General features: G+C 43.7%; 1 protein-coding gene across 1 annotated transcript in view; it reads right to left on the reverse strand.

Moving 5' to 3' along the window:
- The window catches only part of LOC113264867 (zinc finger CCCH-type antiviral protein 1), a 59,343-nt gene extending 35,959 nt beyond the window's left edge, over nt 1-23,384 (reverse strand). Inside the window, exons 1-3 of the mRNA XM_026511851.4 lie at nt 22,642-23,384; nt 3,096-3,231; nt 471-723 (exon numbers count right to left, since the gene is read on the reverse strand). Of these exons, the coding sequence (XP_026367636.2) occupies nt 471-723; nt 3,096-3,231; nt 22,642-22,949 (697 nt within the window). The 5' untranslated portion in view covers nt 22,950-23,384. The remainder of the gene's footprint in view (nt 1-470; nt 724-3,095; nt 3,232-22,641) is intronic.
- Nucleotides 23,385-23,733: the final 349 nt, after the last annotated feature.

The raw sequence follows: 23,733 nt of genomic DNA on the forward strand, positions 1-23,733 counted from the left end.
TGAAAAAAAAGCTTGATCAATTAGCTTTTAGAAAAATGATAAACACTTTAACAAACTGGGGGAGTGGTTAGTACTTAGCATGTAAATCAAATTGCAGGGTGCCTGGGTGGTTCAGTCGGTTAAGCATCTGCCTTCGGCTCAGGTCATGATCCTGGAGTCCCAGGATGGAGATCCCGCATGGGGCTCCCTGCTCAGTGGGGAGCCTGCTTCTCCCTTGGACCCTCCCCCCTCTCGTGCTCACTCTCTCTTTCTCTCTCAAATAAATAAATAAAATTTTAAAAAATCAAATTGCAAAATTACATATATACTATGATTATAACGAAGTAAAAATTATGTATACATACAGACAAGGTCTGAAGGCAACAACAGTTTCGCGTGGTGAGGTACAATGATTATAGGTAAAGTTACACTTCCCTTGTGATTTGTTTATTTCTGTGCCTTCTATTAAAGAAAATGTGGAAAGCAGTTACCTCTGTGCCCAGCGTGTTTCTGCGGGCTATGCTTGCTGTTGCAGATGTCCTGGATGTTTTGAACCACGCTGGAGCTCAGCCCATGCTCCCTCATGATGGCCAGCACCCTTCTGTCCATCAGGTTATGGGACCGGAGGCAGTTGGTATAACCGCAGTTCCCTCGGGTAAAGTGCTCACAGACGTGGAGCCTTTCACACTGTGGATATTTGTCACAAGTCACTCTTCGACCCTCTCCCTTGTAATTTTTGCATATCTGCAGAAGAGAGAAACAAACACTAGCCAGAGACAATACACCTTCCCGCATTTGCCACACAGCCATTAAGGAAAGCCGAAGTCAACAAAAATGTTGGCAGTAAGCAGAGATAAACCAAAGGATAAAAATACATGTGTCTTCTACCATCTAGACGAGTTGTAGTCAACTATGATTTATTTGGGGTAGAGGAGGCATGCAAACTAACTAAACGAACCATGAATTTAATAACCCTTTGGAAGAACCAAAAGAAGATGGCCATGGCCAGCTACATTAGGACCAAACAGGACCCAAAGGGAGCCCTACATTACAAAGGAACCCCAAAGAGGAAGGCTATCAAGTCATTCTGCAACTAAAAGGACATGTCGGGGGCGCCTGGCTGACTCAGACAGTGGAGCATGTGACTCTTGATCTCAGGGCTGTGAGTTCGAGCCCCACATTGGGTGTAGAGATTACTTAAAAGTAAAATCATCAAAAAAAAAGAAAAAAAAGGACATGTGGATCTTACTTGCAGCTGTTGTCTCTGCTAGGCAGAACATGACAAGGTGTCTCAAAACTAAAAAACCCAAGAAGGTAATTTTTCAATTTCTATGTAAATAGCTCTGCTGACATGTAGTTCTTACTGAAAAGAGGGCATACGTATTTTTTACTGAAGTACTGTCACGGAGGCCAGGCCGTATGATGCAGGACTGGAAGAAACGGATTTCAAAGTCCGCAGCCGTAGCCCTAGAACCAGCTATGTGACCTCACCTGAATTACCTACTCCCCGCCTCTGTTTCCTCTGCTGTGAAGGAGGAAAATATTTGCTCTGTCCACCTAACCCAAGTTATTGAGCAGATTAAATAATAAAATATGTTGTTGTGCAAACAAAAAATATTTTGTTGTGCAAAATATAAAATGCACTGCAAATGTTCGAATCATTACATAAAAGAATCCCAAAGATCAAAACATTTATAAATTGTTTCAACAGACTGAGCAACCCAGATCAGCCTGGTTCACTGTGATCTCGGGCTTAAAGTGTGGTCCCTGGACTGGCAGCATCAGGGCCACGTGGAAATGTATCAGAAATGCAAATCCTCAGACCTATCCCCGTCTCTACAGTCAGAGCTGCCAGAGGTGGGGTTCAGCACTCTGAAGTCACAAACCCTCCAGGTGATTCCGATGCTCCCTAAAGTTTGAGAACCAGTGTCCTCAAGGCTATGGCAGAAAAAGAACAATTAGCAACTTCACGAATGACGCTTTGGTTAACAATCCTAGGACTATTTTAATAAGGAAGTAAGAATGCTCCTGGCCTTCATTAGACCAGGACAAACGACAGCATTTCTGCCTTTAATAAGCACATTTAAATTTTACAAGCTTATAAACCAGGAAGTCAGGTTTGCCGGAAGCTTTTATATTCTCACAGGGCAAGGCAAAGCGAGAGAGTGTGAACACTTTGAGGTTTTCAGGGCAGGAATGTATCTTGTTCACTGCTGCCTCCAAGATTTAACGCAGTGCCTGCCTCTTGCAGGCACTCCTAAATGTTAGTTGAACGAATGCACAACAGCAAATGAAGTGAGACCCAGAAGGATTACCTGCTTTGTCCAAGATCACACAAGCAGTCGGTGGCAGGGTCAGGACTTTGAAACTTACTCAGCTTACTCTTGTGTTAAGAAAGCAGGAATGGGGGGCGCCTGGGTGGCACGGCGGTTAAGCGTCTGCCTTCGGCTCAGGGCATGATCCCGGCGTTATGGGATCGAGCCCCACATCAGGCTCTTCCGCTATGAGCCTGCTTCTTCCTCTCCCACTCCCCCTGCTTATGTTCCCTCTCTCACTGGCTGTCTCTATCTCTGTCAAATAAATAAATAAAATCTTTAAAAAAAAAAAAAAAGAAAGCAGGAATGGACAATATGCAAATGAATGAGTGTGGCTGGGTTCCAATAAAACCTTATTTGTAAAACCAGGTGGCAGGCCAGATTTGGCCCCTAGGCCATAGTTTGATGACCTTGGATCTAGATTGTCGAGGGACAGAGAAATAAAATTATATTTTCTTTAAGTCACTAAATTTGGGGGTCTCTTTGGTGTAACAGCTTTGCCTAGACCCTCAACCAATATACCCTATCATCTTCCAAAACCTCAATTCAAAGACCATCTCCTTCCAGGAAGCTACTATATGGAGAGCATCCATTAGTCCTAGTACTGTGCCTTCAGATCACTTCAAACAGGAAGGAAATTGCTGGAATCTTTAGGTCCCTTAGCAACAAGCACCTGGTGATTGCTATCTGCAGAGCCTGGTGGTAACTTTGCGTCTTTTGTGCTCCTGTTCCAACACATCCATGACACAACACTGCCAATCATATTCTCTCTGCTGCTTAAACTAAGGACTCATCACTTACCTCAGGCATGAAAAAAGGGTCACTTTGGAGGAGAAGCACGGCTAGTTCCTCTTTGTTCAGTCCAGACAGCTCATGATTTTTCAAGACCTTGAAATTCTCTTCTGAGAGAACGTTGTGAGAATATTTGCACAAATTCCTGGAAGAAAACAACAATTGTCAGTGTTTCCACACCACAGAAGTAAAGAAAAACAAATCATCCAGCGAGCTTTCGGTTATCAATGCTACATCCTTTGATAACTAATTCTGCTTAGAGAATACGCTTTAAAAGTATAAACTGATGAAACACCTAAGTTGGGGTACAGGGGATGTAGTTTTTAAAGATTTTATTTATTTATTTATTTATTTATTTATTTATTTATTTGAGAGAGAGAGTGATCATGTGTACGCACACGCATGCACGCACCCTGGGGGAGGGGCAGAGGGAGACAAGCGGACTCCCCACTAGGTGCACAGCCAGAAGTGGGGGCTCAATCCCACAACTCCAAGATCAGGACCCGAGCGTAAACCAAGAGCCAGACTCTCAACTGAATGAGCCACCCAGGTGCCCCAGGGATGTATTCTCTCACAATTTATACACATCTATAAATTGTTGCAATACTTCTTTAAACACTATCTCCTCTAGTATTCATTACTAGAGGAAAAAATTGACAAAGAAACTAAAATCAATTTCTTGGAAATGATTGCCCACTGTGGGGCAAAGAATAATTAGTATAATACATCTATGGACTTGGGGTGAATGGCTGGTTCAGTCCACAGAGCAAATGACTCTTGATCTCAGGGCTGTGAGTTTGAGCCCCATGTTGGCTGCAGAGATTACTTTAAAAAAAAAATCATCTAAAAAAAATACGTGTAGGGACTGACAGTAAAAGTCAATGAGAAAAGAGATTCCATTTATCAAATATTTTTTTAAGATTTTATTTATTTATTTATTTATTTATTTATTTATTTATTTGAGAGACAGAGACAGAGCATGAGTGGGGAGGGCAGACAGAGGGAGAAGCAGACTTCCCCCTGAACAAGGAGTCCGACATGGGCCCCGATCCCAGGACCCTGGGATCATGACCTGGGCTGAAGGCAGACGCTTAACCAACTGAGCCACCCAGGCGCCCCCCTTTATCAAATATATTAATGATACAAAATTATTCATTGCTTTATTTCTCCTGTGTCTTATATACCAGCGTATGTATACCTATATGATCTGTGACTACAAAGGAATGGAACAAACTCTTAGTTGTATGTTTCAAACAACTCTACAGAAAAAAAGAGACAGAAATTCCTGCATTTTAAGACACTGATGATCTAGGTCCACGCTGTCCAAGAGAACACACTCTATGACGATGCAATTGTTCTATGATCTGAGCTTTCCAAAGATGGCTACTTGAATCATAGCTAGTAAGACTTTGGAACTAAATTTTCTATTTTACTTTATTTTAATTAATTTAAATTTGAATAGCCACCTGGGACTAGTGGCTACCAACCGAGGGCAGAGACCTGTGTCTTCCGTGTTCAAAGTGTAGTGGTAGAGGAGGGAGCATCAGCATGCCTGGGAGCTTGTCAGAAATTCAGAGTTTCAGGCCCCACCCTACTTACACTGAATCAAAATCTGCCCTTCAGGGGCGCCTGGGTGGCACAGCGGTTAAGCGTCTGCCTTCGGCTCAGGGCGTGATCCCGGCATTATGGGATCGAGCCCCACATCAGGCTCCTCTGCTATGAGCCTGCTTCTTCCTCTCCCACTCCCCCTGCTTGTGTTCCCTCTCTCGCTGGCTGTCTCTATGTCTGTCAAATAAATAAATAAATAAAATCTTTAAAAACAAACAAACAAAACAAAACAAAACAAAATCTGCCCTTCAACAACATCCCCAAATGACTTAATGACATTAAGGTCCGAGAAGCACCGATTCAGATCACTGAGAAACCCTGACGGCAACGTTTTCATTAGACAAAAGTAATTTGGCAGTTATCAGTGTCCACATAACAAACTCATTACACTTTCTAACTTACATGTGCTACCTACAATTATAGCCAAAGTCCTCAGATTTATGGTTTTAATAGTTATTAATATGATGGGATATTAACATTTTCTAGTTTGCACAACTGTCATCAAATTGCCAGGCAGTGAGGTCATGGCCGGATTTTCACTATATAAATAGCATGGCTACGATGACCTTTGTACAAATAACCTTCCATCCTCTACAATATTTTCCTGGGATTTATTCCTTCGGGAGTACTGCCTCAAAGGACACAATAATTTTCTTGGCAGCTTGTTTCATTTTGATCCAGGGCTCTCCAGGAAACACACCAGCAATCTGTGAGTGTGTTTATTTCCCTGCAAGCACATTAATAAGGAGTTTTATCACTTCTGCTACTTCAATAGGTAAGAAATAGACTTATGCTTTTAATTTGCACTTAATTTACTAATGACACTGGAATATTCCCAAATGTTGCCTTGATCCTTATATTTCTTTACTTACTACTCCTTACTTTCCTTACTTCCTTACTATTTGTTCATATTCTTTAACTGTTTATCTATAGTAGGAATGGTTACTGACCTACAGATTTATAATTGTTCTTTACGCTTTTAAAAATTAATCATTACCAGCCTTGTTTATTTCAAATAGTTTTGCATTTTTTCCCTTTTTACCAAGAACTTTAATTAAGGTTGCCGCTGCTAAAGTTTTATATGATCAGACCCTTCCAATTTGCCTTTCATAATTTTGATACGTCAGAAATTAATTCCTCCACCATAGTGGGGTAACTGTAATATATATTGTTTCACTTGTAAAAGAAATACCTTCGACTACAATTCTTTAATACATCTGGAGCTTATTATGACAAATAGTGTCAGAAATGGACAGAAATGCTTTACATCAACTTTTCTCAATAATAATCCTATTTTTTTTAGAGAGGGGGGGAGGAGGGGAGGGACAGAGGGAGAGGGAGAGAAAGAATCTTAAGCGCGCTCCATGCCCAGTGCAGAACCCCATGCGGGGCTTGATCTCACAACCCTAAGATCATAACCTGAACCAAAATTAAGAGATACTTAACGGACTGAGCCACCCAGGCGCCCCTCAATAATAATCCTAATATTAAATAGGATTTCTTTCTTATTATTCTGTAATTCTGGACTATTATGTGATAATCTTGTAACAAACTTAGAACTGTTGGAACGTCTATTATGATTTTATCAATCTACTGTTCTTTTTTTTTTTTAAGATTTTATTTATTTATTTGACAGACAGAGGCAGCCAGCGAGAGAGGGAACATAGGCAGGGGGAGTGGGAGAGGAAGAAGCAGGCTCCTAGCAGAGGAGCCTGATGTGGGGCTCAATCCTACAACACCAGGATCAGGCCCTGAGCCGAAGGCAGACGCTTAACGACTGAGCCACCCAGGCGCCCCATCAATCTACTGTTCTGCTTTAAATCTAATATAACTTAAATCTCCTTTGCACCATATTTTAAATATTAATGGAGTAATTTATTACATCATTGGTTTACTCCTTTTCCAAAACCCCTTTAGTGTGCTTACCTATCATTTTCTCTATAGAAATTTTATTACGGTTTTGTCAATTTCCACAAAAATATCATATTGAGAATCTAATTTGTGTTAACTCCATAAATTAGATCAGATATTATGTCACCTTAAGTACGTTAATCTTCCGATTCTGAAACAGAAACTATCTCTCCATTTATTCAAGTTCTATTTTTCTTATGGAGAATTAAAATCTTTCTTTTAATAGTTTTCTTCCATTTCCCAAATATTAAACATTTATCTGTTGCCACTATTTTTTAGTTGTCACTAATAAGCAGAAATGCAAATGACTTTGCAAAACTATCTTACTGAAGCTAGTAATTTTTTAAATGTAAACATTTAGATAAAAGTTATTTTCTAAGAATGAATCTTTAAAAGTAACTTATTTTGGGGTGCCTGGCTGGCTCAGTCAGTAGAGCATGTGAGTCTTGATCTCAGGGTCATGAGTTTGAGCCCCACGATAGGTGTAGAGATTACTAAAAAAAATAAATAAAAATAAAATGGCACTATTCAAATGCTGCTGTCTGTGTGTAAGGCACTTCTGAAACCCTCTGGAATTGCCATCAGATCTAGCTGTGGCACCTCTTAGAAAAAAAACAAAACCCACGGAATCGATGACTGTGTCTGCTACCATCTGAGCCCTTAAAACCCAACCAGCCCTCCCGTACACTTTGCTACGCAGAGAAGTCGAGGGCAGCTCATGGGGCTCTGGTGACGCCTCTATCCCAGCCATTTCCTCAGGCGGGCCTTCTGTGTCTCCGGCACTCCTTGATAAGCCGACTTCAGCTCCCTCCGCTTGCTTTGGGGTTCTGTGGTTTCAGATATAACTGCTCCCAGCAGTCCCCACCACCCAGGGCCCTCAGCTGGACTGACTCCCCCTTATCACTCGTCCCAGCCCCCCTACAGGAGGGGTCCTCAGACTCCAGCCCAGACAGAAAGCCCCTCCATCACCAGATGAATGGGAGACTCATTAACTGTAAGGCCTCTCACTCCACTGGCCAGTGCCATTAATGCTACTGATGAATCACTGAACGCCACCTCCGAAACCAGTAATATATTCTGTGTTAATTAATTGAATTTAAATTAAAAAAAAATGATTCCCTTGCAATGGAGCTGAAAATGACCTCTGTGAAATAAACACCCCACCGCTAGACAGGTTCCACCTTCTGTCTCAGAGATACATGACAACTGTTACCGGAAAGGAATTTAGAGTCTTTGCTTTCTCTTTAGCCTCCAATCCAGACATCCTGCCCCCAGTGCCAAGACTATGGCTCCTCTCTGACAGAGAAATCAGGATCACAGAAGAGGACCCAGCCCCTCTCCAGGTCACAGCTAGATGCAGCAATGGTCCTACCTGTCCTAGCTGAGGAGAAGGAGGGCATATCCAAGGTCCCTGACGTCAACATTTCCTCTAAATAACTAGAGGCCACCAGGCAGCCTAATGGTTTTGTCTGGAACCCTGAGTCTCTAGGCTTTTCCATGCTCACCCAAGACACTCATGCTTGGCCCTGCGCCACTGGGTCCTTGCTGCAGCCTGTCCGAAGGCTCAGTTTCACTTGTCATTTCTCACCTCCAGCTGCAGGCAAACTGCTCATTCCTCTAGATCCGAGACACTCACTCTGCACCCGGCTTCAGTCTGCAGCGTCTATATCTAGCCTTGGTCTCTGACTAGCAGCCTCCTCCATCTTCCCACATTCCCTAGACTTCCCCCCACTTCTCAGACGCTTTCTCTTTACCCCAATTTCAGCATATTGGTCGGCCATCAGGATGGGGCAGTTTGTGCCCATCTCTTTGGGAGTAAGGTCAGGAGGACAAAAACCGACGTTTATTACCTGTGTTGTAAGTGACAGGAACTCCGCATCTGTTATTTAATAAGTAACATGGTACGCCTATGAGGAAGCAATTTACTTTTTACTTAGGGAAACTGAGGCTGATAAAATGAGAAATCAAAAATAAAATAAAATGAGAAATCCAAGGTAACTCAAATAAGAGGAAGATCTGATAAATGAACCCTGATCTCAAACAAAACAAAACAAAACAAACAAAATAACAACAACAAAAACCCAAAACCTAATCTGGAAAAACAAAAGCAGATCAAAACTTTTCCAAACCGAAAAGAGGGAGAAAAAGAAGTAGGGGAAAAAAGCCCTTCTTGAAACCACTGTTCCCCAGCACTCAATGGAAAACTGAGAGCAGAGTACAAGGCGAGCAAATGCACATGAATCTGGTAAAGGTGGGACAACAGATGATAGAAACTGCGTCTTAGGACTGGCGTTGGGGAGACAAGTTCAGCAGCACCGGGCATCGTTAGAGCTTAAGGGAGGTCATGTTTTAGGTTTAGGGTGGCAGAAGCTTCTTTTCCACATTCTGCTGATCACTCTGCCCCAGCTCCAGGTCCCTAATATCCACCAGGAGGCTTCAGCCTGGAAAGGGCGTGAAAGTCCGCCATGGCCTCCTCAGGTTCTCTAAGCCAGCTGTTCTCAAAGTGAGGTCCCCAGACCAGCATCACTGGGAGGCTGTCATAAATGCAAATTCTTGGGGGCGCCTGGGTAGTGCAGCTGTTAGGCGTCTGCCTTCGGCTCAGGGCGTGATCCCGGTGTTCCGGGATCGAGTCCCGCATCGGGCTCCTCCGCTGGGAGCCTGCTTCTTCCTCTCCCACTCCCCCTGCTTGTGTTCCCTCTCTCGCTGGCTATCTATCTCTGTCAAATAAATAAATAAATAATCTTAAAAAAAAAAAAAAGAAAGAAATGCAAATTCTCAGGCCCCACCCTGGACCTACTGGCTGGATCTCAAACTCTTGGTGTGTGTCAGAATCGTCCAGAAGGTTTGCTAGAACACAGATTGCTGGGCTCCACCCCCAGAGTTTCTGATCAGTAGGTCTGGGGTGGGGACTGAAGATCTGCATTTCTAATGAGTGCCCAGGTGATGCTGCTGCCTGCCTGCCTTCTGGGACCACCGCTCCACTTGGGAGGATGGAGACTCAGGCTGCCTTCTCCTGTGAAGGACGACTGGGCCTGCAGAAGGCTGGCGCACAGCTCCCCACCTGCCGGCGCAGAGAAGAGCTCTCCTACAAACCATTACGAACGGCCCAGGGGAAGACAAGTGTTTGCAGAATTCTGCCTGCACTTGCAGCAGATAAACTTCAAACAGCGTGAGTTGGGAGAGGAGATGATAACTTCATAAAAAAAAAAATTATAAAAAGAGCAAAGATGGCCTTGAAAGAACATAATTGTCTCGGTTTCAGGAATCTCTGGCTGAAGACTAAAAACAAATGACCTTTTCACTTTTCTCTTCCAGCCACAGAACAGAATGTTATTTTAGCCCTGGCAATAAATCCTCCCCCGCAACTCAGACTAGGTCTGGGCGGTAGAGTGGCTCTCATCCCTGGCTACACATACTCATCAACTGGGGAGTGTTTAGAAATACCTAAGCCTAACCCTCAGAGACTGATTTAATTTGACAAGGGGCGGCAGGTGATTTTACCGTGCAGCTGGAGCTGAGAATTGCTAGTTGGACTCGTTGGATCAGAGTTTAAGCTAGGTTCCTGAACTAGGTGGTCACTTCGGAGCCCTTGTGCTTCCCAAGCTGGTAAACACAGAGCCAGCTCTGGGCTCCTCAACCAGACCCACCAGGAAAAGATAACCAACCACCTAAGGGAGAGTCTTGTTTTTTTGACAGTAATTTGTCTCAAAATACCCCTCCCCTTCTCCACTCACCCCCCCTGCTCCCCAACACCTTGTGGGCAGGGGTTGATAAAAACAAAGAGAGTTGATTTGTACAGAAAACAGGAAATAGCTCACCATGATATACACCAGGTGAAAAAGGAACCAGGACGTGTGAAAGATAAAATCTAGAGAATACTGGTCTAAAGAGGAAAATGTCACCAATCAGAAACAACCGTAAGGAAGTATTATTTCGAAGCCATGAGACTCCCATTCCCTATGTTTGTACCGCTGATGTTCAAGGTTAAACTGCCAAGCTACGAGAGGTAGGGGTGGCTCGGTGAATCTGGGAGGCTTGGTGAGATGGGGAGAATCAGAGTGGGCCAACAGAGAGCACGGGAGCAGGATAAGGGACTGTGTGGGCGAAGAGAAGCTTGGAGCTGAAGAAAGGGGCCGGCTCTAACCACCACTGCACCATCTGGAACCCACAAGGTACAAAGAAGAGAAGGCCAGCCAACTGCGGCCACAGGGTGAGCTCCAGGTGCACCTGCACCAGGCCATGGCCCCGGGGACAGGAATGCACCAGGTTGGCTGCAAAACTCTGGACAGCAGAGGGCAACAGGAGCAGACCAGACCTGCGGGGGGATGGGAGGGGACGGGGTTGGGGGGGCAGCACCCAGGACCTGTGTGTAGTCTACTGCACCAAGACTGGGGCACCCAGGAATCATGTCTCTGTTATTGCAGACAATGCCTTCCATCTCCAGCGCTCCAAGTTAGTGTTGCCCAATAGAATCACCTAGGGAGGGGCGCCTGGATGACTCAGGTGGTTAAGCTCAGGTCATGATCCCAGTGTCCTGAGATCAAGTCCCGCATCGGGCTCCCTGCTCTGCAGGGAAGCCTGATTCTCCCTCTCCCCCTGCCTGCCGCTCTCCCTGCTTGTGCGCGTGCTCTCTCTCTGTCAAATAAATAAAATCTTTGAAAAAAAAAAAATCACCTAGGGACTTCTAAAAAAATCTCAGTGCCCAAGCCATACTCCAGACCCATTAAATCAGAATCTGTGGGGGTGGGAGAACGGGGCTTCAGGGTTTTTTTTTTAAAGACTCCTCAAGCGATTCCAATGGGCAGCAAAGTTTGGGAACCATCACCCCAAGTCCACATCAGGACAGAGAAAAAGCATAGGAAGTGAAGAGTAAAGCATTCAGGGGTGGTGGTGGTAGTGCCAGAATCTTGAGGATTAGAAAAAGGGAGCCCCCAAGATCCTCTCTTCACACAGGCCCCTTCCCTTCTCCCCTTGCCATACTCCCCAACAGCAATCCCTTTGGAAGGTAAGAGCAAGATTCAAATAGACCAGAGAGAAAGATTAGTAAGCTGTTTAATGGTGGCTTAAAGATTCCTTTAGTGGGAAAGAAAGGGGCAGAAGCCTCTAGAACAGGCTGTTTGCCATAGAAAGCATGTGCTCAATAAATATTTGTTGATGGAGTGGCAAGAATGCCCCACGTTTCCTGTATGTCTTGTGGTTCTATCATAGAAAAGTAACAGGTCACCCTAACCTTGGAGAAAGCAATACTTTTTTTCAATTTCTGTTCACTCTGCACTAAAGAATCCATCCCATTTCCCTTTTACACCCTCGAAGTCTGAAGCCACGTAACACCCTGCTTTTGCAGTCTGCCAGGAAGCACACCCCTAGGTACTATTTCTGAAAGTGTGGTTCATGGACCCCTGCAAAAGAATCCTTAGGGTAAGGGTAAAAAAGCAGATCCCCCGGCCCAATCCACACCCCCTCCCGCTTCTAAACCAGAATCTCTGATGTGTGACGTGGAAATCTGTGTTTTAGTAAGCTCTCCCCCAAGTGATTCAGATCCATATCAAAGTTTGAGAAGTACTGTTCCAAAGCTGGCCACCTACTATACCCCAGGGGCTACCCAGAACTGATAGCTCAGGGTACAGGAAAAAAATGTTACAATCCTTTATATATATATATTTTTTTTTTAACTTAAAAAAGTAAAAAAAAATATATTGCCTGGGCTATAAGAGGTGGAGAAGTAGGGAGGATCAACTGGTTAACTCAGAAGGTGCACGAGATAACCTTTAGAAGTAACAGAAATTCTCTTTTTTCTTTTTCTCATAGAGATTTTCTGTATCTTGATCATGGTGATGGTTACATGGGTGTATATCCATTTACTGAGACTCTTCGCCCTGGATACTTTAAACAGGTACATTTTACTGCATGTAAATCATACCTCAAGAAAGTTGATTTTGAAGTTTTTTAAAAGATAAAAAAGTCAGTATTTAATATTCAAATTAAGAGTTATACTTTACGTGATTTTTAAGTAAATATATACATAATCGTAGTACATGCTCAAAATGTTCTCTACTGAGAGGGGTGAAGAATCAAAATGTTTGGAAACTAGCCCCCTTGGTGACCTGATGTTCTGAGTTGGTCTGAAACAGATGAAAATCTTTCTCGGTGTGGAGGAGCAAAAAGGATGGCAAAACAGGGCTCCACTCTCCTCAAAACCTGCATCCAGCTCCTCTGCTCCAACCTGCTTAAACTGACTCCTCACTGGGCCTGAAATCCTAGGTCCTCCTGGATTCTTTAACTCCTTTTCCACCCCCATCCTGGGGCCTTGTCAGTTCCAGAGTAGTCTGTAGGTAAAGATCAAAGATACCTTTTGGAAGTAAATACAGTCAGGAGCAATAAGCAAATTAGAACCCTTTTATGGAAGGAAAACAACCCTGTATTTGTTTTCTCTGTTCACTTCTGCCATCTCTCTATTTTGTAAAGAGTAAAAAATATTTTGTTATCAGATGCTTCTTTGTCCCTTACTCAATATTTTATCAAGATTTACAGTATCACTTATGATGTCGTTACGCCTCTTAGCTTAATTTCTGCAGAAAGTGGCAGAAATGGAAAGGCAGATTTGGCCAAGTGAAAATAAACATGAAGCAAATCTAAAAAGAGAATAAAGAGGCGCCTGGGTGTCACAGCGGTTAAGCGTCTGCCTTCGGCTCAGGGCGTGATCCCAGCGTTATGGGATCGAGCCCCACATCAGCCTCCTCCGCTATGAGCCTGCTTCTTCCTCTCCCACTCCCCCTGCTTGTGTTCCCTCTCTCGCTGGCTGCCTCTATCTCTGTTGAATAAATAAATAAATAAATCTTTTAAAAAATAAATAAATAAATAAAATAAAAAGAGAATAAAAATTCCCAAATGACTCTTATGGGGCACACGCCCCTCTGGGCCCTGATGTCACAGAAAACAGCACAGTCTCTGTGGCATCAACTTGACAGCTAGACTCCAAGGACAGAGCACACTCAGTAACTGAAGGAACTTCCAAGATGACTCCTCCCCAGCAAATACACCACACAGATGACATGTAACATGCAAAAGTAAAAGGCAAACCTTTAAAACATGCTAAGTGAAAGAAGCCAGACACAATGGGACAAATATTGTACGATTCCACTTGCAAGAAACATCCAGAATAAGGCAAATCCATGGAGACAACAAGTAGATTAAAGGTGGGGGGGCAGGGAGAGGGGAGAACAGGATGACTGCTGATTGGTGTAGGGTTTCTGTTTGGGCTGAGCAGAATGTTCTAGAACCAGAGAGTGGTAATGATTGCACATCATGAATGTACTTATTGCTGTTGAACTGTACACTTCCCCCCCCCCCGCCCAAGTTTGGAGGTCATTCCTCTTCTTTTTTTTTTTAATTTTAATTCCAGCACAGTTAATACACGGGGTTATATTAGTTTCACGTGTCTGTTCTAGTGATTCAGCAATTCTATCCATTACTCGGTGCTCATCAAGATAAGTGGGAACTATGCACTTGAAAATGGTAAAAAAAAAAAAAAGACTATCACAAGCAAAAGTAAATAGACCAGTAAGACGACCAAAAAAATGCAAAAATGGAAATAAGAGGCAACTGCTAAGATTTAGACACCAAGTAAGACAAACCAAAAATATAAGCATTAGGTCTTAAAACAGCTAGATATGCAGAAATACATAAAGAATTAAAACCACAGTGAGGTACGATTTTGCATTGCTTGTACTGGCACAAATTTTAAAGGGCTGATCATGGGTCCTCCCCAGGGGGCCTGCGGATGTTTGCTGCAGCCTCCTTTGCCTGGCAAAGCAATAAAGCTAATGTACCTCTTCCCACCCCTCCCCACCTACCCCCACCCCCCCCAAAAAAGGCCAATGTTGTTAAATGGCAAGGATATGAAGCAAGGGAATGCTCGTATTCTTCTGATGGGAGTAAAACCCAGTATACACACTTGGAAAACAATGTGGTATTATCTCATAAAACTAAAGATAAATCTACTAGGAGATATCAGGGAACTCTTGCACGTGTACACAAGGAGAGATATACCATAATATTCAATGCATCATGGTTTGTAATACCAAAAAATTTAAAACAATCCATATTTTGATAATAAAAATTGGTATACAAATTGCACACATTCATACAAAAGAAAGCCATACGTTTGAAAGAACTAAAGCAGTCCCTCTCCTAAAACGTGTGGGACTTAGGGCAAGATAAAATGGAGGTCCGTGCACCAAGCGCCTGAAAATTTAAAAGTACAAAATGAAGCTACAAAATGGTTCAATGAAATACATTCTGTCTTCCTATCTGGGGACGCCTGGGTGGCGCAGTCGGTTAAGCATCTGCGTTTGGCTCAGGTCATAATCCTGGGGTCCTGGGATGGAGTCCCACATGGGGCTCCCTGCTCAGCAGGGAGCCTGCTTCTCCCTCTGCTTGCCACTCCCCCCCCCCCCCGCCCCCGTTTGTGTGCTCTCTCTCTCGCTCTCTGTCAAATAAACAAATAAAATCTTAAGGAAAAAAAATTTGTTCTGTCTTCTTATCTTGACAAACATACTTGCAAAATGACCTGGAAAATCACATGTGAATTCTTCTGAGACTCCTCCGAGTTCTCTGATAAGATACAAGAGAATGAAGCAAGTTGGCCCTAGCTTCCAACTCTGGCCCACCCCTTCTCTCTTCCCACCTCAGGCTGTGTCCCACACTGTTAAGAGTCATCATTCACAGGAAATGACCATGCCAGCCACGTGTAGGAAGACCTGGGGAAGAAGCCCATCCAGGCCTAGAAGTGGGCCCGGGAATTGCAGGGTTCCAGAAACCCAGAGCATGGTCTAGAATTAAAGTGAGCACTACAGGTGCTAGACGGGCACGATTCCTTGGCCCCATGGACTCCTCAAAGAGTGAGTAGCAATATTAACCAAAAGACGGCCAGAGGGGCGCCTGGGTGGCTCAGTCAGTTAAGCGTCTGCCTTCGGCTCAGGTCATGATCCCAGGGTACTGGGACCAAGCCCCGCATCATCAGGCTCTCTGTTCATCAGGGAGCCAGCTTCTCCTTCTCCCTCTGCCAGCTGCTCCCCTTCTTGTGCTCTCTCGCTCTCTATCAAATAAATAAAATCTTAAAAAAAAAACATACATACATATGTACATACATACATACATAAAATACAGGCAGAACTAGGACTGTAAAGCAGAGGGCCCAGGGCAGAAGCCCATCTTGTCCAGGTCTCAAAATGGTACAGAAACACAAACAGGGCTCTGTACATTAGGAGTGAGTCTCAGAATCATCATGCTGAGCACACAAAAGCAAATAAATCAAGTATTTGCACACCTAGTATTGATAACATTTACAGGATTGAAAACATGGAAAACAATACTAAATATTGCTTAGAAATACATGCATATACTAAAAAAAATAATAATAAATGTATGGGAAAAATAAAAACCAAATGCAGAGTAGTATCAGTAGGATTGTAAATTGGTACACCACTATGGAAAACAGTACAGAGATTCCTCAAAAAATTAAAAGTAGAACTACTGTATAATCAGCAATCCCACTTCTAGGTATATATCCAAAAGAATGACATCATTATCTCAAAGAGATCTCCTCACTCCCATGTTCAATCCAGCATTATTCACAACAGCCAAGATAAGGAAACAACCTAAACGTCCATCAGTAGATGAATGGATAAAGAAAATGTGGGATACCGACACAGACACAGATATATAGACATACAGAGGAATATGTATGGAGCCCCTGGGTGGCTCAGTCAGTTAAGCATCTGCCTTCAGCTCAGGTTATCATCCCAGGGTCCTGGGATTGATCCCGCATCGGGCTCCTTGCTCAACGGTAAGCCTGCTTCTCCCTCTGCCTGCCTCTTCCCCTGCTTGTGCTCTTTCTCTGACAAAAAAGCAAAGTCTTTAAAAAAAAAAAAGGAATATGTATGATTCAGCCATAAAAAGAAAGAAATCCTGCCATTTGCAACAACATGGATAAAGCTAAAAGACATTATACTAAGTGACATAAGCCAGATAGACAAATATTGTATGATCTCTCTTGCATGTGGAATCTTAAAAGTCAAACTCACAGAAAGTAGAATGGCAGTTGCCAGCAACTGGAGTGGGGGGTGGGGGTAATATGGGGCTATTGGTCAAAGGATGCAAATTTTCAGTTATAAGATGAGTAAATTCTGGAGATCAAAGGTATACCACAGTGGCTACAGATGATAATAATGTATAATTGAAATTTGCTAAGGAAGTTGATCATCAGCGTTTTCATCATCAAAAAAAAAAAAAAAAGAATAAACAGATGAGGAGATAGGTTAATTAGCTTGATTGAGGAAATTATTTCACAATGTATACATATATCAAAATATCACAGAGGCACCTGGCTGGCTCAGTCCGAGAAGCACGAGGCTCTTGATCTCAAGATCTGGAGTTTGAGCCCCACTTTGGGGGTACAGATTACTTAAAAAAATAAAAACAAAATATCACACTGTATACCTTAAGTATATACAATGTTTCTCAGTCAATGATACCTTATTAAAGCTGAAGAGAAAAAAAGAACAGTATTTATCTCTATCACCTCGAAGATGGGGGAGATGATCAAGAAAGGGAATTCAGGGGTGCCTGGGTGGCTTTGCTGGTTAAGCATCCGACTCTTGATCTCAGGGTTGTGAGTTCAAGCCCCATGGTGGGCTCCACACTGGGCATGGAGCCTACTTTAAAAAAAGAGAGAGAGGGGCGCCTGGGTGGCACAGTGGTTGGGCGTCTGCCTTCGGCTCAGGGCGTGATCCCGGCGTTATGGGATCGAGCCCCACATAGGGCTCTTCCGCTAGCAGCCTGCTTCTTCCTCTCCTACTCCCCCTGCTTGTGTTCCCTCTCTCACTGGCTGTCTCTATCTCTGTTGAATGAATGAATAAATAAAATCTTTAAAAAAAAAAAAAAGAGAGAGAGAGAGAATTTGGGGGGGTTAAATGGGTAATATTGTATTTTTGAAGCTGTTCATGAGTACACAGATAACTCATAGGATGCTTTATATATTTTTATTAAGACTTAACTATCACATAATAAAAACTTTAAAGAGAAAGTTCTTTTAAAATTGAAACAATAAATATCATTTTATGCCCCTGGAATTGGCATAAATAAAAAAAAGTCTGATAATACCAAGTGCCAGCTGGCCATGTGATGGAGAAACTGGGACTCTCAAACATGAAAATATTTGTCAGAATCTGGAAGAGTTGAAGCTGTTCAACCATTCTACCCAGCAATTCCATTTCCTAATAATCTGTCTACTCTGGAGAAGCACCAAGAGCCATATATATTCTTGGCAGCATGGTTTGCTACAGCAAAAAACTGGAAATATCCCAAATGACCATTCCTGGAGCAATAGGTACTGAATTGTGCCATAAATCACAGGATGAAATACTATACAGCTGTTAAGATGAATAAATCAGATCCTTATGTATCAACAGGAATAGATCCCCAAAACATAACATTGAATAAAAATTCTAAACTATATAAAACAATACTACATTTTGTACATGGATACAAATATGTACGTGAGGAAATTACAGAATCATGGGGGGGCAGAACACACACCGTAATTCCGATAAAGGTTGCTTCTGGGGAGAGATGGCAACAAGACTAGGAAATCGAAAATAATTTTCGGCCTGTTATGATTTTTATTTTACTTTAAAAGATAAGCAAAAATGAAAAGCATAAATATTTCTTTATTCTGCAAGGTGAGTTGTAAGCTTATTATCTTTTATATCTTTTGTTATATTACATACTCAGAATATACATAAATACTCAATGCTTGTTATATTATTCTTTGCGGGCACCTAAATGGCTCAGTCAGTTAAGTGTGTACCTCTGGGGAAAAAAAAGTGTCTGCCTTTGGCTCAGGTCATGATCCCAAGGTCCGGGGATCGAGCCACACATCGGGCTCCCTGCTGAGCAGGGAGCCTGCTTCTCCTTCTCCCTCTGCCATTCACCCTTGCTTGTGCTCTCTGGCTCTCTCTCTCTCTCTGTCAAATAAATAAATAAAATCTTTTTTTAAAAAAAGAATATTATTCTTTGCGATTTGGACTTTTATCCCCCCAATTTATTAAATAGTCAATCAAATTTCTTCCCATCTACTCACCCCACCCAAAGTTACAACTAACCAAACAGGAAAGGCATACAAACAGGAAAGAGCCCAGAGGAAACACCCGCATTGGCAAAAACCGCAAAGCCAGTTGAAAACGCTAGACAGCCTGCTTCACACAGTTAAACAGTCATGTTTGCAAAAAAAAAAAAACAAAAAACACCACACACAACACACACACACACAAAAACCCCACTCAACTTGAATTAACGAAAGCTCCTACACACAGCTACCTCACCACAGAAGTAGCTAGTTAAGAAATCATGCAGATGGATCTGGGTTCAACAACTCTGCCAGCTATCTGCTCTGTGGCCTTCAGTAAATTTCTAAACAGCTCTGGGCCTGAGTTGCCTTATACTAAAACGTGATTTAGAATATCTACCTCAGGAGCCATGGTAAAGACTATCTTGGATACCATCTCTAAAGTGCTTACCATAGTGCTTGATACATAATTATTTGTTCGATAAATGGTAGTTATTGTTTGCATCAGAACTGGGATTAGAACTTCATGTGTGGGCATATATTTCGGCAAAGCAAACAGAAACATCCAAACCGATGTACGAGAACAGGTGAATACCCCACATTGAAGCAAGCACTGTTGACTAACGTGCACAGCTAAAAGCAATGTAAGAGGGGCGCCTGGGTGGCTCAGGTCATGATCCCAATGTCCTGGGATGGAGTCCCCGCATTAGGCTTCCCTGCTGTGCAGGGAGCCTTCTTCTCCCTCTCCCTCTGCCTGCCGCTCCCCTCCTTGTGCTCTCACTCTCTAATGAATAAATAAAATATTAAAAAAAATAATAATAAAAGCAATGTAAGAAAGACTAGAACTGCAGGATAGATAGAAGTCCTATCTATGAATATAAAGGAATTTTTACAGAAAGCAATATAAAAGAAATTTTGTAAGTCCAGCAAAATGCAAACTGACCTCAGGCAATTGATATGAGTATCAACTGGTCAACAGATCCCATTAACCTGTAATCCACAAAGAAAGTCCTTAGACTTTTTTTTAGAAGATTTTATAAATTTCTAAGAAGGGGGGAATATTTTTAAAACATACTTGGGGAAAAAAACATATTTTCTAGGTTTTGAGTCAAAAAAAATTTCTCCCAAGGGCCCTATTATGAGGACACAATACACTTTAATGGATTAAAAATTTGTAATTCTCTAATTCAAAAGTGATGAAAAAGGAAATAAAAAATACAACTAGACCAATAAATGTAAGAAGAATTTGTCACTTCACTAAAAGGGAAAAAAAAAAAAAAAAGACTTCAATGAATTCCCCAAAGGATCCATCCAAATTTGAATAGACCAAATTATCCCTGTATTAAATCTCCCCTTTTAAAATACATAAAAATGCTGGTTAACAACCCAATTTAGGAGTTTAAAAATGGTTTTGATGGGGGTGCCTGGGTGGCGCAGTCGTTAATCATCTGCCTTCGGCTCAGGGCGTGATCCCAGAAAGGGCGTGATCCCAGCATTCTGGGATCGAGCCCCACATCAGGCTTCTCCGCTAGGAGCCTGCTTCTTCCTCTCCCACTCCCCCTGCTTGTGTTCCCTCTCTCGCTGGCTGTGTCTCTCTGTCAAATAAATAAATAAAATCTTAAAAAAAAAATGGTTTTGATGTTTCAAACCACACACATAAAAATACCATAATAATATTTATAAAACAAAAAAACTGAAGTTTCTAAAACAAAACAAAACTAAATGAAAGTGTCTAAGCATATTGTATATAAGAAATTGAAAGGTTCTAAATATATTGGATATGTAACATATTTAAAGAATCACGGATTATGTCTCTGCAGGTTTCTTCCTGAAAATGCAAGTCCTGTTATAAGACAATCAGGGAAATTTGAATGCCAACTGTATATTAGATTATATTAAAATTGTAACTGGAAAAACTCGTGCTTGTTGTACTGTGGTTACATTAATAAAATAGACTCCTTACCCTTTAGATATACTAAAGAATTTATGGAACACATAATTTCTGGGATTTGGTTTAAGATAACACGTTAGGAACTAGGGACAGGGATGGGGAGGGGGAAATAAATGAAACAAGACTGGCCATATTTTGAAAACTGTTGAATTGAAATGATGGGTACATAGCAGTTCATCATTCTCTTTTCTCTACTTTAGTATATTTTGAAAATATCTAGAGTAAAAAAATTAAAACATAAAAGATATATGTATTTAAAACTAAAAGCCAACACTAGTTGAAGAATTTTTAGTAACAGAACAGAAAAGCACCAAAAAAAAAAAAAAAAAAAAAAGATAAATCCTTCCAACTCTGTTGTTACTCAGTATAGTACCAGAATGTTCCTTCCCTTTCTATCCTCCATCCCCTGCCCTCCTTTCCTCTGCCCAGATTTCCTGGGTCGCTGTGACTTTGAGGATTCCCTCTATACTCATTTATAATTTACCAAAACTTAGAAATAGACTTTCAAACTGGGGCCTCACAACATATTCAATAAGTATTTTTTTTTAATAATGGCGCACATTCAGCACTTTTTAAAAATTTTAAGTTTGTCGTTAAAAAAAATTGTTTTAAATATTATCTCCTCTACTTCATCCATTTAAAACACCGGTCTTTTGAATGCTTTACTACACATAATGGGGGTGGGTAATCCAAAGGTTTTTGCTAACAAGCACAAGATCAAAAGATTGATGGCCACCATTTTGGACACCAAGACACCACTTAAAAGTTTTTAAGGAGGGGCCAAGGATGAAAAGTGGTATAACAAGAAAAATAATTCAGCAAAAGTGCACAGGGACAGAAAAGACGGGGAGAAAGACTATGGTCAGAGGGAATCATTCACTAATTGACCAAGCATTCAATCAGAAGCGGATGGAATGGGTAACCAAGCAGGAAGAGGATAGGAGCTTTCAAGAAAAAGGCTTGGTGATGAAGGTATTGTGAAGGGTGAAGAAGGGCTTGGGGCAATGCCAAAGCCCCTGCCCTGGAGGAAAGAAGATGAGTGTGACTGACTGGCAGCCTATTCAGGTACAGATGTTGCCCGGACACTGAGAGAGAAAGAATCCAGATGTAGCAGGAAGGCGGAGGCAGCCGATATACACATGGAAGCCATCTTTGTAGATGTGACAGCTGAACCCAAGGGAGTGAGCTCTCTTAGGGAGAGACTGGGAAGACAGGTCAAATGGCTTAACCCACACCTCGGGGCACACTATATTTAGAAGGCAAAAAATGAACAAGTGGAAACCCAGGAGCAGCTGCCTGAGAGAGAGGGCGCACTCTTTCAAAGTGGTCCCAAGATCGGGCAGTCACCAGCTCAAGAAACCACGGAGACCTTGGGGCAGGAGTGCTGGCAGAGGACACTACCTCACCCGTAACCTTGACGAGGTGCATTCTGGTCAGGTGGTGCGGACTAGCGTCGGAGATCAGAAAAGTGATAATGAGGAGCATGGAGACGGCTAGGAATGGAGGGCCAAGGGCAGGGCCAGCTCGCTACGGCACAGACAATCCAGGTGCGGAGGGCGCAACCTGCCTGGGGACGACGGTAGCAGGGAGCGAAAGACTCAAGATTCCACACAGTGGAGGCATTTTCCTTCGTTCTCAAACCTGCCTCGAAATGCTCTAGACCCAGGCTGACCCAAAAGAGCTGTATTCCTCCGGGGGTGGAGAGTTAATCGTGGTCTTCCCCGGGGCGATATGGAGTTAACCAAATTCGAGGACAGGTCTGGAGGCTCTGGGCGCAAGGAACCGCCGGAAGCAGAAGCGCTGGCGGAGCAGGGGCTCTCCCGCAGAAGCAGAGGCGCGAAGCTGGAGGTACGAGCCCCCCACCCCCGAGGGCGCGCTCCTCGCGGAGCAGCAGCCCTGACAGTGCTCCTAGATCCCGGCCCTGGGCAGCCGCCACCCCTCCCTCTCCGCGCACTCACCGCTCCGACTGCGAATAGTTGCACCGACCCAGCAGGTTGAGCTTGCAGAGGTGCAGGTCTTCGCAGGGTCTCTGGCAGAACTTGCGACGGCAGACCCGGGCGCGGGTGGTGGCCACCACGGACCTGGTGACCCCTTCCCTGTCGCCGGTCTCCAACAGCACGAAGCGGTCCGGCCCAGCCGCCTCCAGCACCTCGCGGAGCTGCCCCTCGGAGAGCGCGATCTCTTTCAGCAGCGCGTCCAAGGCCATGCGGCCCCCGTGGGCGCACAGGATTTTGGTGATGAAGCAGCACACCTCCGGGTCCGCCATGGCGCGCTGCGCTAGCCGGCCGGGGCGCGGGACTCTGCTCCGGGGAGAATCGAAACTTACAGGAGTCCGGGGGCGAGCGCGGGCGGTGCTCGGCCAGGCACGCCCCGGGCCAGCGAGCGCGCGCTCCTTGCCGCCGTTAGCTGAATCCAGCGGTTTCGCTTTCCCGCTCGGCCCCGGGTCGAGAGGCCAGAACTCACCGACCCGATCCCCGTGCCAGACTGCAAGTCAGCCGCGACGGCAGCCGAATGGAAAGAAAGCGAACGGCGCTCGCAGAACTGCGGGCCACCGCAGCACCCGCCCGAACCCTCGCACGCTTCTGGGCTCCGTGAGGGTGACGTTCCCCAGCTGGGCTCGACGAGGCTTCTTCCGAAAGAAGAGAAACTAAAACTGATCTGGGGCTCTGGTGGAGTTTTTATAAGCCAGCCCAAGTGACGAATGACGCGAGTCTTGGGAGCCCCCTTGAGGAGGTTTCTGTTCTCCACCCCACCCATTCCGGGAAAGCACAGACTCTAGCGAGCGCTCGTGCGGAGCTGGGCGCCCTACCTCCGCAATATGCGAATCTTGTCAGCGACTCCAAAGGGTTAGATACTATTATCCTCAATCTGTACTTGAGGAAGTAACTCGAGCAAACAGCCATCAAGGTGGAACCTGGATGCTACCCGAGGTTCTCCATATCTGGCCCTCGCGCCCCAGATGGTGGTCCACCCGGCCAGAACCGATGTGCATTTCCCCCCCCAGCACCATGCCTTCTTAAAAACAGCGGTGCTTGCTCTTCCTCTTCTTT

Source organism: Ursus arctos, unplaced genomic scaffold, assembly GCF_023065955.2.
Source record: "Ursus arctos isolate Adak ecotype North America unplaced genomic scaffold, UrsArc2.0 scaffold_3, whole genome shotgun sequence".
NCBI classification, from domain to species: Eukaryota; Metazoa; Chordata; class Mammalia; order Carnivora; family Ursidae; genus Ursus; species Ursus arctos.